The 13,737-nt window shown below is 54.2% G+C and overlaps 8 protein-coding genes across 8 annotated transcripts; 4 read left to right on the forward strand and 4 right to left on the reverse strand.

Annotated features, from left to right (window-relative positions):
- Positions 1-95: 95 nt before the first annotated feature.
- Positions 96-1,394, forward strand: KL928_004216 (uncharacterized protein; the record flags this gene model as incomplete). The annotated part of the gene is made up of 1 exon (XM_043204890.1): positions 96-1,394. The coding sequence occupies one exon, from the start codon at positions 96-98 to the stop codon at positions 1,392-1,394; it is 1,299 nt and encodes a 432-aa protein (XP_043058283.1).
- A 454-nt stretch (positions 1,395-1,848) lies between these two features.
- KL928_004217 (uncharacterized protein) lies at positions 1,849-3,005 on the reverse strand (the record flags this gene model as incomplete). Its single annotated transcript, XM_043204891.1, has 2 exons — positions 1,849-1,973; positions 2,366-3,005. The coding sequence occupies 2 exons, from the start codon at positions 3,003-3,005 to the stop codon at positions 1,849-1,851; spliced, it is 765 nt and encodes a 254-aa protein (XP_043058284.1).
- Positions 3,006-3,281: 276 nt separating this feature from the next.
- On the forward strand, positions 3,282-5,093 carry KL928_004218 (uncharacterized protein; the record flags this gene model as incomplete). The annotated part of the gene is made up of 1 exon (XM_043204892.1): positions 3,282-5,093. One exon carries the CDS (start codon positions 3,282-3,284, stop codon positions 5,091-5,093), a length of 1,812 nt encoding a protein of 603 aa, XP_043058285.1.
- A 165-nt stretch (positions 5,094-5,258) lies between these two features.
- On the reverse strand, positions 5,259-5,822 carry KL928_004219 (uncharacterized protein; the record flags this gene model as incomplete). Its single annotated transcript, XM_043204893.1, has 2 exons — positions 5,259-5,421; positions 5,587-5,822. The coding sequence occupies 2 exons, from the start codon at positions 5,820-5,822 to the stop codon at positions 5,259-5,261; spliced, it is 399 nt and encodes a 132-aa protein (XP_043058286.1).
- A 150-nt stretch (positions 5,823-5,972) lies between these two features.
- On the reverse strand, positions 5,973-7,616 carry KL928_004220 (uncharacterized protein; the record flags this gene model as incomplete). The annotated part of the gene is made up of 1 exon (XM_043204895.1): positions 5,973-7,616. One exon carries the CDS (start codon positions 7,614-7,616, stop codon positions 5,973-5,975), a length of 1,644 nt encoding a protein of 547 aa, XP_043058287.1.
- A 588-nt stretch (positions 7,617-8,204) lies between these two features.
- KL928_004221 (uncharacterized protein) lies at positions 8,205-9,620 on the forward strand (the record flags this gene model as incomplete). The annotated part of the gene is made up of 2 exons (XM_043204896.1): positions 8,205-8,937; positions 9,163-9,620. The coding sequence occupies 2 exons, from the start codon at positions 8,205-8,207 to the stop codon at positions 9,618-9,620; spliced, it is 1,191 nt and encodes a 396-aa protein (XP_043058288.1).
- Positions 9,621-9,742: 122 nt separating this feature from the next.
- Positions 9,743-12,421, reverse strand: KL928_004222 (uncharacterized protein; the record flags this gene model as incomplete). Its single annotated transcript, XM_043204897.1, has 2 exons — positions 9,743-12,278; positions 12,339-12,421. 2 exons carry the CDS (start codon positions 12,419-12,421, stop codon positions 9,743-9,745), a joined length of 2,619 nt encoding a protein of 872 aa, XP_043058289.1.
- Positions 12,422-12,459: 38 nt separating this feature from the next.
- On the forward strand, positions 12,460-13,484 carry KL928_004223 (uncharacterized protein; the record flags this gene model as incomplete). Its single annotated transcript, XM_043204898.1, has 2 exons — positions 12,460-12,469; positions 12,682-13,484. 2 exons carry the CDS (start codon positions 12,460-12,462, stop codon positions 13,482-13,484), a joined length of 813 nt encoding a protein of 270 aa, XP_043058290.1.
- Positions 13,485-13,737: the final 253 nt, after the last annotated feature.

A 13,737-nucleotide genomic window follows, 5' to 3' on the forward strand; every position in this document is an offset into this window, starting at 1 on the left:
TCAGGGTAATTCGGCGCTAGTATTCCTGTTTCCTGATTTGGACGTTGCAAAAGTATATATTTGGGTATCATGGTACTACGGTTCCGGCAAATAAAATGCCACCCAGGTATAACTTTTTCAGAGGACACCCGTCTCCGTACTTGCTGCCAACAAAAGAGGTGCTGGATGCCACTACGCGGGTTTACAATCGTGTCATAGAGAACGAAAACTGCTACGACGACGTTTTCAATAGACATCCATTGCAATATGGTCTGGGCCTGGGAAACGAAGAGGTTAGACAGGCGATTGCAGACTGGAATAACCGCTGCTTTGAGATGGATGTGCGCTCTGAGGCAAATTGCATCAATCTGAGTAACGGTGCCAGTTATGGAGTTATGAATATTCTTGCCCAAACTACTTCACCGCATAACGGTATAACTAGAAGAGCATTTTTGGTAACACCCACATATTTCCTCATCAATTCCACCTTCATCGATGCCGGTTTTGGGGGCAAGCTAACGGGCATTGAGGAGCTTCCCAACGGCCAACTGGACTTGGACGAGTTTTCCAGCAAGCTGCAGTACTACGACTCGCTTGAAGAAATAAAGCCACCAAGACCAGAAGATTTGGAAGCCATCCAGCACCCTTCGAAAATGCAAAAAAAGGTCTACAGATACGTTCTGTATCTGACCCCCACCTTTTCAAACCCAAGAGGAGGCACTCTGACGCTCTCTACAAGACACAAACTAGTTGACTTGGCAAGAAAACACGATGTTCTAATAATTTGCGACGACGTGTACGATCTTCTCAGTTATACGAGTGAAAAGTTGGTTCCTCGTCTTGTTTATTGCGACAAGCAGACTCTGCCAGACACTCAAGCCTACGGTAACACCGTGTCAAACGCAACGTTTTCGAAACTGGCCGGCCCGGGGCTTCGTGTTGGCTGGCAAGAAACAGTTTCCCCTAAGCTGGCAACGCAAATACACTATGGTGGAGCGAATATTTCCGGCGGAGCACCATCTCACACAAACAGCGTTATAATTGGCGAAATGGTCAAAACGGGGGAAATGGACAATATTGTCAGTAATCTTTGCAAAGTGTACTCCGAGAGGGCGCTGGCTTTGAAAGAGGCTGTGGAATCATACATGCCAAGAGGCACCAGAGTGGATGGCGGCAATGGTGGCTACTTCGTTTGGATAACTTTACCGGATGGCTATAACTGCCGAGTTATATGTGAAATAGCAGCCAAACAAGGACTCGTTCTAGCCAATGGAGACCACTTTGAGGTTGTGGGAGATTCTCGTGGCTGGGGAGCACAGGCGGCACGTCTATCGATCAGTTTCCTATCCAAGACCGCCATAATGGAGGGCATCAAACTCTGGGGCGATATTTGTAAGACCTATAACCAGCTATAAAGGTAGCAGATCTATACCTGCCGCAAGCCATGTTTTTCCTGCCAGTATGTCATCTAGCGACTCTCCGCTGGACCAGACAGTGTTTGCTAGGTTCACCACCATGGAGAAGCTGGAAGAATTAAAGACTCCTTCGATCCCTTTCAGATAAGTTATGAAATCTTTGTATTCACAAGCAATTTGCATGACTGGCCATATCATGTGTGCCACCAATGGCAACGATTTGTCCAGCGAGGAATACACGTCTGCGAATTCCCATCCAATATGGTCTATGATGGATTGGTGTTCTTTGTGCGGTCTGACGGTGCTTAGAAGTTTCGTCAATATAGCCAATGACCAGCATTGTGCAATTTTGAGTCTCATCAGGTAATAACTTTTGTCGGAATATTTGCTTTCCTTTGGCGGTTGCAAATTATAGGAAACGTACATTCTGTAATCAGACAACTCTGTGCGCAGCTCACAGTAAAGTTTCCTGATCTCTGTGCCCAGAAGCTTGTTGTGCTTGATCCCATTGCGAAGATGGCATAACTTCGACATGCACACAAATAACTGCCCCGGACACCCAGACTGATCCTCTATGTCCTTATCCAAGTTATACCAGCGAGGATTACAGTATGGTGTGCGACAATCCGGCGAAACAAGAGCGGAAACTGTGTCCCACCAGGCCATGCTTACACATAGAGTCTTGTTGGCCTGGCCGAGTTCCTGTGCCACGTTAAATGTGCTATGTTCCACCAGCTGGGCAAATAACTTGAAAAACACTCTGGATAATCCAGAGCGGCCATTCTCCAGGATACCATATAGCACCTGAATGTACAACATGAAGCACACAAAGAAGACCGATTTTTTTGAGCTGAGGATGTTTGTGGAGGCGTCGTTGGGTTGGAAGTTGCTGTTCATGAGAGATTTATGAATGTTATTGTCTTGTATGAAGCGTAGAAGATAATCGAGTGTATTGTTGATATTCAAGGCACCTTTCTCCAATAGCTTGCGTTTGGCGCCGGTGTCGCTGACCCAGCCTGCAAGATGCAGCGCTCCGATAGAAACAAAGCAACTTCGGACAATATCCTTGTCGCAGTACTGAATGGCAGCTCCTGGCCACAATGGATTATAACTTGAAGATACTGACGGCAGTAGTCGGGTGAAAAAATGCTTCACGATCATCACATCATCGGTACAGTTTGAGGGGCTGTCGTATAAGTCTAGCGATCTGTAAATTTGGTCCAGTAGATAATTTCCTTGGTTATCCATGAGTTGTGATAACTCAGGTAGCGGCGAGTCCTGTCGCGTCGGAGGCTCCATGATCTGTTTTAGCTTTGTGTAGAAGTAGTCCTGATCGTTTTCGATCTTGCGCATTGCCGTCACGATTTCCGCCTCTCTGGACCTCTTCGCTCTAGACAAATGTGGAGTTATTGTTGTACCTCCATCGGGTTTCTGGAATAACTCAGTTTCTGGAATCATTTCTGCAAGAATGCGAGGCTTGGGTACCGGAACGGTTTGTGGCAGCCGCTGTCCTGAAAGTAGCGTGGGCGAAGAGGAATGGAATCTGTCTTTAGGGGCGAGGCTCTCCACATAGTCCATGGGGGACATTAGATATTGCCGATTTGGACTCATGAGGAGCTTTTATTTTTGTAATCTGATGCCTTTGAATTTTCATCGGAACTGTTATCTTTAAAAATCGTTATCTTTGGCTATCATAAGCGGCCACCGCCGTGGTTATAAAACAAAGATTTTGCTGTTAGAAAGTAATGAATTCTGGTTCAGAAGTGCACCTTGCACACTCTCTGCCACTGTGCTTTGCCTTGCAAGCACACTGTAGAGATCCTCGAAATTATACTTGATTCGGAAAATATATACATGAAAAATAGATAACAAAAACAACCACCAGTTATGTCTACGGGAGAAGGCCAGGGAAGTCGCAAAAGACGCAAAAAGGAGCTCAGAGCATGTACAAGTTGCAGAAAGCGAAGGGTAAAATGTAACTTTGAGATCCCGTGTAGTCGCTGCATAGATCGCAACCGAGCAAGCCTGTGCACCCGAGAGCCTGACGCGGAAGTGGAGCAGGTAAATCAAGAGTTAGACGTCCTTCAGGAAAACAAAATACTTAGGGACAAGGTACTAGAGCTGGAGGAACTGATTTTGCAGGCCAGAAATCACCAGGACACCGACGAAAGCACACAGGACCTTGAAATCGAGCCAATCGAGGATGATAACTGGAGTTATTACGTCCACGCAATCGCATCTGCAAAGCAGATTTCTCTAGGCTGGCTGGGCGAGGAAACAGGAATTGCAGACACCGAGGACTGGCTGCTGGCGAATTACGAGGACCCCACCGCAGAAAATGAAGATGTGTGGTGCTACTACTACGAAAAGGTCAATGGCATAGAAAAGCACATTTCGCAGAGAATACTCCAGGAAGCACGCAAAGTTTCGTTTTTGTATAACGTGATAGACTGGGACAAGTTCTGGAGGGAATATAACCAACACTGGGAAACTGAGGCAGAGCGACATATTGCACCATTCTACTCCAAGGACAAATGGAAGTACCTTTTTATGTGCCAGTATTACCTGTTGTTATGCATTGGGTTATACTACTCGGATGATTGTCTTCAGCAAGACATTGGGTACTCTAGTGAGGAGTGGGAGCTGTTCCCCAAAGTGTTTTTTTCGTGTGCATTCCAGTGTTTGATGCGAGGACGGATTCTCACTTACCCAGACGTGATGTCTGTACAGTGCTTCTGCCTATTGAGACTGTGTGCACCAATGCTGGGCGGTTATAACCTGCTAAACTCTTTGCTAGAAGTTATGTGCTACCACGCGCGGCTCCTGGGTCTCGACAAGCTATCTGCCTCGGACGACCAGTTCAAAATAATGTGCTGGTGGTCGCTGGTTATTACCGACTGGCACGACTCTGAGTTTCGCCACTCCTCCATCCAGCTTAACAGCTTTTCGACGCCACTGCCCCTGAAATATGGTCTAGCTAAAAAAATCAACGAGCACAGCTACTACCATCTGTTCAACGCGCGGATTGCACTCATCAAAAAACGCTACTACTATAACCCGTCGCCGTCGCTAGACCACCTCATAACTGCAGAGGCAGAGCTGCACGAGCTCGAGATGGAGCTGGTCTCCGACCTCGAGCAATTTCCTTCTAGCATGCCCTCCTCGCATCACGTCAAATTTCTTATCAAGTTCATTCTGCTTTACGAAAAACTCACCATCTGCTGCAAAATCGCCTCCTGCATAGCCAAGCCTGAATGGCTCCAAAAATACCACCGACGCTGCTTTGCGCATGCCGACCAGATCGTCCGCATCTACCTGTCTCCTGAAACCCCGACGGCATATAAAAAGCCGTGGTTTATGGCCGACATGACGGTTTCGGCGATGGTGTTTCTTCTGGTGGACGCGTTTCTCAACGAGCACGCCATTTGTACACAAGAGAAAGCCATTGGCGTGGCCCAGCAGCTTGTGGCCGTGCTGACCTCGTTTTCGCAACTGGTTCGACCGGCTTTGCGTGGGGCCCAGGTTATTGAAAAAATAATTGATTATTTAATTCGCGACGCTAGCGGAATAGCCAGAGATATTGCCGAGACTAGCTCGTCTCCTATCCATTACGGCGGGCTTTTGGAGATTCCTTGGCACGAGCTGTCGCAGGCGTTTCGGGAAAGTCCTTCGGCCGGCGACTACAAATCGCCGGCCTAAGTTGCCAATACCTGAGCATCTGCGACAATTCCACCATAATTGGAAAAATTCTTGGAAATTATATCATTGATCATATTAGACATCCGGCTCTGTCGACCCTTTTTCTCAATTTTCGATACCCAAGGCCATACTGTGCCACAAGTGTGGAAACCCCCACATTGATGACTATGAGTTCCCAAATCCAATGGCAGGAACCGTCTTGATATAGAGCTCGTTGCGTCCATAAACCACTTCTTCAGGGTTCCCTGCCTTTCGCTCCAGAAACCACTGTGTCGTACGCATTCCCTTCGTTGTGGCCGGCACCCACTCACAATAAATAGCAGCTCGACTCAGTTATATTCCCGAAAAATCCCTAGCAGAGCTCATTATCATGAGCAGGCTCGGGGGAGCCACGCAGCCCCCAAGGAGCTGGCCAAGACTAGATACGAGAGATGCTACCTGCAGCAAAAATCGCACTCGTGGACACTGATAACTGCTTCCTAATAAATGAAACAGCTGTTGGCGAATATAGCTGCCACCACCAAAATAACCTGGTTTTGGCTTGTTCCGTACGCTGGAATGCGTCTGGTCTGAAGGCGGGCAGACCTCGTTACCGTGCCGCTTGTCACTGCTTTTGCTAAACGTGCACATTGTGGCTCTGCCCGGCAATAAAGATGCCGACGCTGCTGCTCTGGCAAGGTTTGGCCCAGCCTCCGTGTTCTTGAACTTTGACCCGTCGGGCGCACTCATACTGGATAATGCAAGTTCATGATTTAGGGAGTTCGCAAGATAACTACCAGCTGGGAAGGGTCTGTGCTGACTTGGCTAGAGACGCACGGTTACATAATCATATGCATAGAAAAAGTCGCGGCAGCTGCCTTATATTGAAAAATAACATATTTACGCGATGTAGAACCAGATTCTCTCCACAAAGTTCCTTGGTTTTGGCGGCACGTACTCGGCGGCGTCCTTCTCGATCTGCTCGAGGCCAGAAATACAGTCGATTTCCTCCGGTGGGGCGAAAATCATGAAGTTTCTGAACCACAGCGTATGTCCCACATAAAGCGCAACCACAATAGGCAGCGTGATGTATGCGGCGAAAAAGTCGGCGACATTGAAGTCGAAAAACACACCGTAACCGTTGGTGATGGTGATGACGATAAAGAAGCCAGCACTGAGGTAGGCACCGGCTTTCTGTAATGGTGGTCTGAACACGATTCTGTCGTCGAGGCCGTGGTACGAAATGGCCTTTCTAAAGCGGAGGTAGGTGAGCGACACGAAAATCCACGAGATGAAGCCGGAAATCGTGCAGATGTTGGTAAGCCAGGTGAACACTTTAGCGGACGAGTTCGAGCAGTTGAGGAAAGCGAGCAGGGCAATGGCTCCTGTAAGGGCGACCGAGTAGATCGGCACGCCATTTTTGGTGCAGCGGGCGAAAATGGCCGGCACCTCTCCGTTGCAGGCCATCGAGTGCAAGCTTCTGGTGGCGGCGAAAAATTGCGAGTTACCGCACGAGTAGGCCGACGTGAGGATGGCGGCGTTGACGATGTGGTTGAGCACCTTAATTCCGGCGTTCTGGATACCGATCACGTATGGCGAGCCGGCAGCAGTGCTGGCTCCTGCGTTGACGGCGTCCATGAGCCGTGGGTCGTTCGAGCCAACAATGACTCCGACGATGATCACTCCGACGACGTAGAAGAAGGCCAGCCTGTAGATGAATCTCTTGCACGCTTTAGGCAGGTTCGATCTTGGGGCCTCGGCCTCGGCAGCACAGGCGGTGATCAGTTCTGGGCTGAGAACGAAAGCAAACGCACTCTTGACGATTCCGGTCCAACATGCAAGGAATTTGCCGGTGTTTCCCGGGACAAGGTGTTCAACAAACGCTCCTGGGTGTTTCCAGTAGTGGAAGCCTAGCACGCCGTCCGAGGCAGGCGCTCCACCGAAGAAAATGACGATTCCGACGATGATAAGGCCGATGATGGTGATAATCTTGATGGAGGAGATCCAGAACTCGACCTCGCCGAAGAATTTCACCGCACAGAAATTGAGCGCCACGCACGAGACCCAGAAGATGGAAATGAAGATGGCCACGTTGGCGTCGGTCCAGTACTGGATCACAAAAGCGGCGGCGGTCATTTCGGAAGGCGCAATCAGCGCCTGGGCGTAGTAGAGGTTCAGGCCGGCAGCAAACGCAAACGACTTGTTGCCCGTGTAGCGCTCACACAGAGCGTGCATCGTGGACTGGCCGGAAACGGGGATATACGAAACCATCTCGCCGAGCTGGTTCATGATGCACCAGACGAAGAACGACAGAATCAGGTAGCCGACCAACAGGCCTGCGGGTCCGCACGACGACAGCGTCGAGCCGGTACCGACAAAGATACCCGTTCCGATGGCTCCTCCGAGCGCGATCAGCTGGACGTGTCTGCTCTTGAGACCACGGTGGACCTCGGTGAGCTGCTCTTTCTCGGACACAACCTCCTCGGTGAAGAGGTAATTGGACTTGCTAACCACAGTGCTGGTTTTCTCCGGGGCTTCAGACATTGGGTGGTGGTCAAAAGGAAAGCGAAGCGGTGGTATATATGCGTTTTGATCAAGGACATATAATATGCGCTGCAGAGATAAGACCTGCAGATAAGAGCCTGGTGGCTGATAGCAGCTACGGCATTTAACGAATCTGTCATGCCTGGCGTGCAGCCGTCGACGCTGCGCAAAATTTTTCTGTGCCAAACTTTGGGAAGTCTCCGCGACGGGGGCTTATCGGGAGCGAGATTGAGATCGCGCCATTGCCCAAAATTAGCCGCGTAGAAAATTACCACATATGATATGCGTGGCTTTCCTGGACCCTAGAGATAAGCCCTGCATCGCGTGCCGCACTTGCGGCAGGGCCGTACTGGCCACGGTTGGCGCAGCCGAGCACAAACGCCACAGCGGGCGCTGTGCAAGGCTCCCGTCCGTCGTCGCACCACTCGACTACACCTCGCACCGACCTACATTTTCCGAGGAGCAAATCTTATCTCGATAGTCCATAAAAAAGCAAAATTAATAGCAACGAGCCACCGGGGCTTTTGTTCAGTTTTTCTCCGTGTCGAGTCTCTCGAGCTGCGTCACCTCTGTGATCGTGTCGTCCAGATGGTAGTGCACCTCGCCGTCGAACTTCTTGTCGATCTCCTCCAGCGTCAGGCCCTTGACCTCAACAAACGTCCACCAGATAATCACCGCCTGCGCAAAGTTGTACACGCCGTTGATCATGTAGTATTTCCACGAGATGTGGTCGAGCGCGATCGGAATCACGTACTGGTTGAAGAAGCCGAACCCGAACGTGACGACCTGCGAGAACGCCATGCCCTTGGTCCGGATACTGTAGTTGACGATTTCGACCGGATACGACACGCACAGCGGCGTGTAGCTGAAGGAGTAGGTGCCGCTGAACAGGAACACCATGAAGATCAGCGCGTTGGTGGCGTTGACGTTGGTTCCGTCCGCGTAGTATTTCTGGACGGCTCCCATGATGAACAGACACACGCCCATGAGCAGCGTGGACCACAGCAGAATGAACACACGGCCAAGCCCCTCGGTCAGATACGAGCCGGCGGACGCGAAGAACAGGTTCGAGACCTGCAGACCCAGGTTCAGCACGATCTGCCGTCTCGTCGACGTGTAGCCGGCGTTCTCCAGGAACAGGCCCAGGTAGGTGCCCACGATGTTGCTTCCGGTCAGCTGCGAGGCCACGCCCATCCAGAAAATGATCCACAGTCTCCAGCGGTTGCCCCTGGTCTGCAGCATGGCCTTCCAGCCGATCCGGTTCTCCTTCTCGTAGTGCAGGACCTGCTTGATTTCCTCAAACTCGAGGGCCACGAGCGGCGTCTCCTCGCCGTTGCCGTGGTAGTTTTTCAGGATCTGCAGGGCCTCGTTTTCGCGGTCGGTGTACACGAGGAACCGCGGAGTCTCCGGGATGAACGCCAGCAGCGGCAGACACAGCACGGACGGCGCGATCTGCCACAGCGAGATGCCTCTCCAGGCCCAGCTGGATTTTTCCGTGTACGTGCCGAGCGAGATGCCCGTGGTGATTATCGCCGCTAAGTACCAGCTGGCCATGTAGAGGCCGGCAAAGAAGCCGCGGTGCTGCGGTTTGACCATCTCGGCAACGTACGTGGGGGCGCTCACCGCGTTGATGGTGACGGCCACGCCGATGATGATCCGGCCGACGATGAACATGGCCCTGTTGCGGGCGCCGGTCTGCAGGCCGACGCCCAGAAACGTCAGCACCGCAGCGATAAACATGCCTCCCTTGCGCCCGACGCGGCGAATATCGATCAGCTGCGCAGCGAAAAAACCCCCGACAACAGACCCGATGTTGATGGCGGCCGAGAAAAGCCCCTCCATGCTCGAGTCCAGGTCGAAGAAGTCCAGGTACTGGTCGATCATGTTGAGGTTGGTCATCATGCTCTGGTCCACGCCCATGGTGCAGCCGTTGATGATGGCGCACGACAGTGCAATGGCCATAAGCTTGGCACTATTGACGCTCTTGGTGCCTATTATCTTTGACATATTGTTTAGAAAACCAAGCAATAAAAAATAATGCGACAAAATTTTTCATCGCTGGAGAACAAAAGTATGGCCGTCGGTATCTCCGTCGGATACCCCCATATGGAATTTACCACAAGATTTTAGCCGTGTAAACATTTATCTCTGTTTTTATGCGAAAGGTTGTTATCGACTGCGATCCGGGCATCGACGACGCCAGCGCGCTGCTGCTGGCGCTCGCGCCGGGCAACCTGGACGTCAGGGCCATCACCACGGTCTCGGGCAACCTCAGGGCCAGCTCCTGCACCCAGAACCTCAAGAAAGTGCTCTCCATGACCAACCGGCTGGACGTGCCCATCGGGCAAGGCCCCGACAAGCCCCTTGTGCGCAAGTACCCGCGCGACCCGTTTTCGCACGGCTCCGACGGCCTGGGCGACCTGGGCATGCCCGAGCTGTCCACCGAGCCGTGGGACGCGACCGGGAACACCGTCGCCGTGGCGAGCGACCTGATCGTCGACACCGTCAACCGGCACGCGGGCAACATCAGCGTCATCTGTCTGGGCCCGCTCACAAACCTGGCGCTCGCCCTGATCAAGGACCCCGAGCTGCCCCGCAAAGTGGAGAAAGTGATCATTATCGGGGGCTCGTTTGGCTTCTCGCCGTCGGAGGCGCTGCACGCCACGGGCGACAACCCGGTGAGCGAGTGGAACATCTACGTGGACCCGGAGGCCGCAGAGCTTGTGTGGGGGGCCAAGTTCAACCTGACGGCCATCGGCATGGACATCTTCTGTCAGCCGTGCATCGCGATGACGCAGAGGTACCAGGACAAGCTGGCTCAGTCGCGCTCTCCCGCGGCGACGTTCGTGCTCGGCGTGCTCGCGTGGCTCCGGCGGCGCGGCTTCGGCGACTACTGCGCCCTCATAGACTCGCTCGCGGTGGCGTACGCCATCGACGAGTCCATCATGGAAACCGAAAAGGTCGACTGTCTGGTGGAGACCAAGTCGGACATCGCGCTCGGGCAGATCGTGGTGGACCGCCGCAAAAACTTCAAGTGGCAGGGCCTGCCGCAAATCGACGCCGTGGCCCGTGTGGACGGGGAAAAATATCTCGCCATATTGACCGAGGGATTTACCAAATATTAAAAAAACTGTACTCGTATGAAAAAGAGCTCTCCAAACAGGACGCCCAAGTTCCACGTGCGCCGCGCCGCGCTCGCGTGCTCGCAGTGCCGCCGCTCCAAGACGCGGTGCCACTACCTCAACAACGGCCAGACGTGTTTCCGGTGCACCAACCTGGGCATCCGGTGCTCGCTGGCAGACGTCAACCTGACAGACTCGCTCATCTCGCAAAACGCCGCTTCCTCGGCGGATTCCGCGTCCGTCGCGCAGAAACTCGACGAGGTGCTCAGCAAGGTCGACCTGCTGCTGGGCGTGCGCCGCGCCGCCGAGATGGTCGACCAGGAGCTCGACCACCAGCCCGAGGCGTCGAACCTGCTCGACAAGCTGTACTTCGACGTGACGCCGTTCCGGGACGTGCGCCGCGCCGGCGACATGACGCAGATCCCCTTCAACAAGGAGCTGGCGCACGGCATCTGGCCGCTCGTGCTCACGCACCCGGCCGACGCCGACGTCGTCGCCAGCGGCGTGCTGTCCGAGCCGCTCGCCAACGAGCTCGTGCGGCTCGCCGTCGACTTCTACGGCCTCTGGGGCGGCATCTACACGGTCCCGCACAACTACGTCACCGAGCTGCGCACGCAGTGCCCGCTGCTGCTCGCCGTGCTGTGCGTGCTGGGGCTCCGCTTCTACCGCGGCCGCCTGCCCCAGAACATGGACGTGCTTGCGCGCTCGCTGCTCCACACGATCCAGCGGCTGCTCTCGGCGTCGCTGCTCGTCGTGCCGCAGACCAAGTACCAGATCCAGGCGTTTCTGCTGATTGCGCTTTTCTCCATCTCGCTCTCGTACCAGGCGTTCTACTTCGACGGCTGGTTTCTGTCGGGCTACGCGCTGCTGCACTACATCACGCGCGAGATGGACCTCAACCTGCTGTCGGACCGGTTCAAGATGCACCCGGACCGCATCGAGAGTTTCCGGCTCTGGAACCAGCTCGCGCTCACGCACCTGTGCTACTGCATCCTCTCGGGCCGGCCGTGCCTGATCGACACGCTGCGGCTCGACCAGTGCCGCAACATCCTCGACATCCCGTCGGCGTCGAGCTTCGACGGCCGCATCGTCAGCCAGCTCTCGATCCTGCTCACGCTGTACAACGCGCTGCAGTTCAAGGAGCCGCTCGAGACCTCGCTCAAGGACCTCAAGTCGTCCTTCAACGACTGGAAGCACCTGCTCGAGCAGGACACCGTCGGCCCGGTCATCGTGATCACCTACCGCTTCTCCAAGGTGATGCTGTACCGCAGAGCGCACCTCACGACGCTCGACCCGAAACTGATCCAGGACCTGGACACCGAGTGCGAGAAACTGATAAACATATTCAAGGAGACGGACATCATGCTGCTGGTCAAGAGCAGCGACCTGATCAAGTTCTTCATGCTGTTTGCGGCGCTGAACCTCGCGCAGCACGGCAAGAACGAGCCCGTGCTGGCCACGACCGAGATCTGCCGCGTTTTCGAGCACAAGGTGGTGTACTACAACCAGTTTGCGTCGGTCTACCGCCGGCTGCTCGAGTCTGTCGTGCGCTCCTATGCGCAGCCGTGATACTCATTCCCCTTGCTCCGCGGGCAGGAACCCGCTGGCACCTCTCACTCTGAACGATCGTCCCCGATGGCCCGTTATATTGTCCACCGCTACAAGATTCAGACGTGCGTGCATTAGCTAATCAACTTTTTATTTTTTATTTTTCGGACTTGATGGTAACCCGTCTCTCGTGCATCCCGTGCAAACAGCGGAAAACCAGGTGCGACAAGATCCACCCCACGTGCACGACGTGCGCAAAGCGCGGCGTCCCGTGCAAGTACCCGTCCACCTTCAGAAACGCCCCGATCCGCACGCCAGGGCTCGCGGACTCCGTCGCGAGTAACTCGCTCTCCGAGCGCTACTACGGCATCACCTCCGCCCACCGCGTGGTTGAGGTGGCCGGGAGCCAGCTGCCGAGCCGCGAGCAGCCCCTGAAGGAGGAATTCCTCGCTTTCCCGCTGCTTTTCGACGACAAGGCCAAAACACAGCACTTCATCACCGAGGGTCTGCGGCTGTACGCCGAAACGGCCGAGTTTTGCTCGCACGAGCAGTTTCTGGACATTTACGAGCTCACGCACAACGTCGACCTGTTCCTCGAAACGCTCTCGTTCCCGTGCCGCACACTGTGCCAGCTGCTCGGCGTGCTGCTCGTTGGGGCCCGCTACAACCCACACTGCTCGCCCGAGATCTACGGCGTGCTCCACCGCGAGTTCTCGCGCGTCGGGCTTTTCACGGAGGACTGCATGGAGCTGATCCAGGCGCGCCTGCTGTTGCTCGAGCACTACGTGTACTCGCTCAAGATGGAGTCCACGTGGTCGCTGCTGTTCAGCATCGTGTGCGCCGCGTACGCGCTCGGGTATCACGTGCGCGAGACGGGCAAACACGTGCTCTGGCGCACCATCGTCTTCTACGACTGCCTGATCGGGTCCACGAACGGCCGCCCAAACGCCACGTCGTGTCTTCTGGACCCGGCCTCTTCCATGCTGTGCGACTTGATCCACCTCTACCGCGACACCAACCGCGCGTTCCAGGCCTACGGAAAAGACCCGGCGCTCTACGAGGCCCAGATTCTGCCGCTGGACAGCCGCATGTCCGCCGTGCTCGACCGCAAAACCGACACAGACCCGCTCCTCCTTCGCAGCTACCGCCTCCTGATCCTCACCAACCAGATCAAACTCCACTACCCGTTCTTACGTAAGCACAGATATTCGCAGTACCAGCTGAACGGGCTGCTGTGCGCGTTTTCGTACGAGTTTGTGGACTTTGTGCGGTTTGCCACGGAGAATGCGCCCGTGTCCTACGTTAAGTTGCGCGAGTCGTTCCCGTTCGTGTCCTGCCATACGTACCAGACCCTGGCGATTGTGATTGCCTGTATTAAAAAAGACCTACATGTTCTGGAGCCGCGGCTGTTCCAGTCGTTCCTGCTGATGAGCGAGCGGCTGCATGCGTTT

This window comes from Ogataea angusta, assembly GCF_019207475.1.
Source record: "Ogataea angusta isolate 61-244 chromosome Unknown 61-244_NODE_9_length_489604_cov_89.567313, whole genome shotgun sequence".
In the NCBI taxonomy this organism is placed as follows: Eukaryota; Fungi; Ascomycota; class Pichiomycetes; order Pichiales; family Pichiaceae; genus Ogataea; species Ogataea angusta.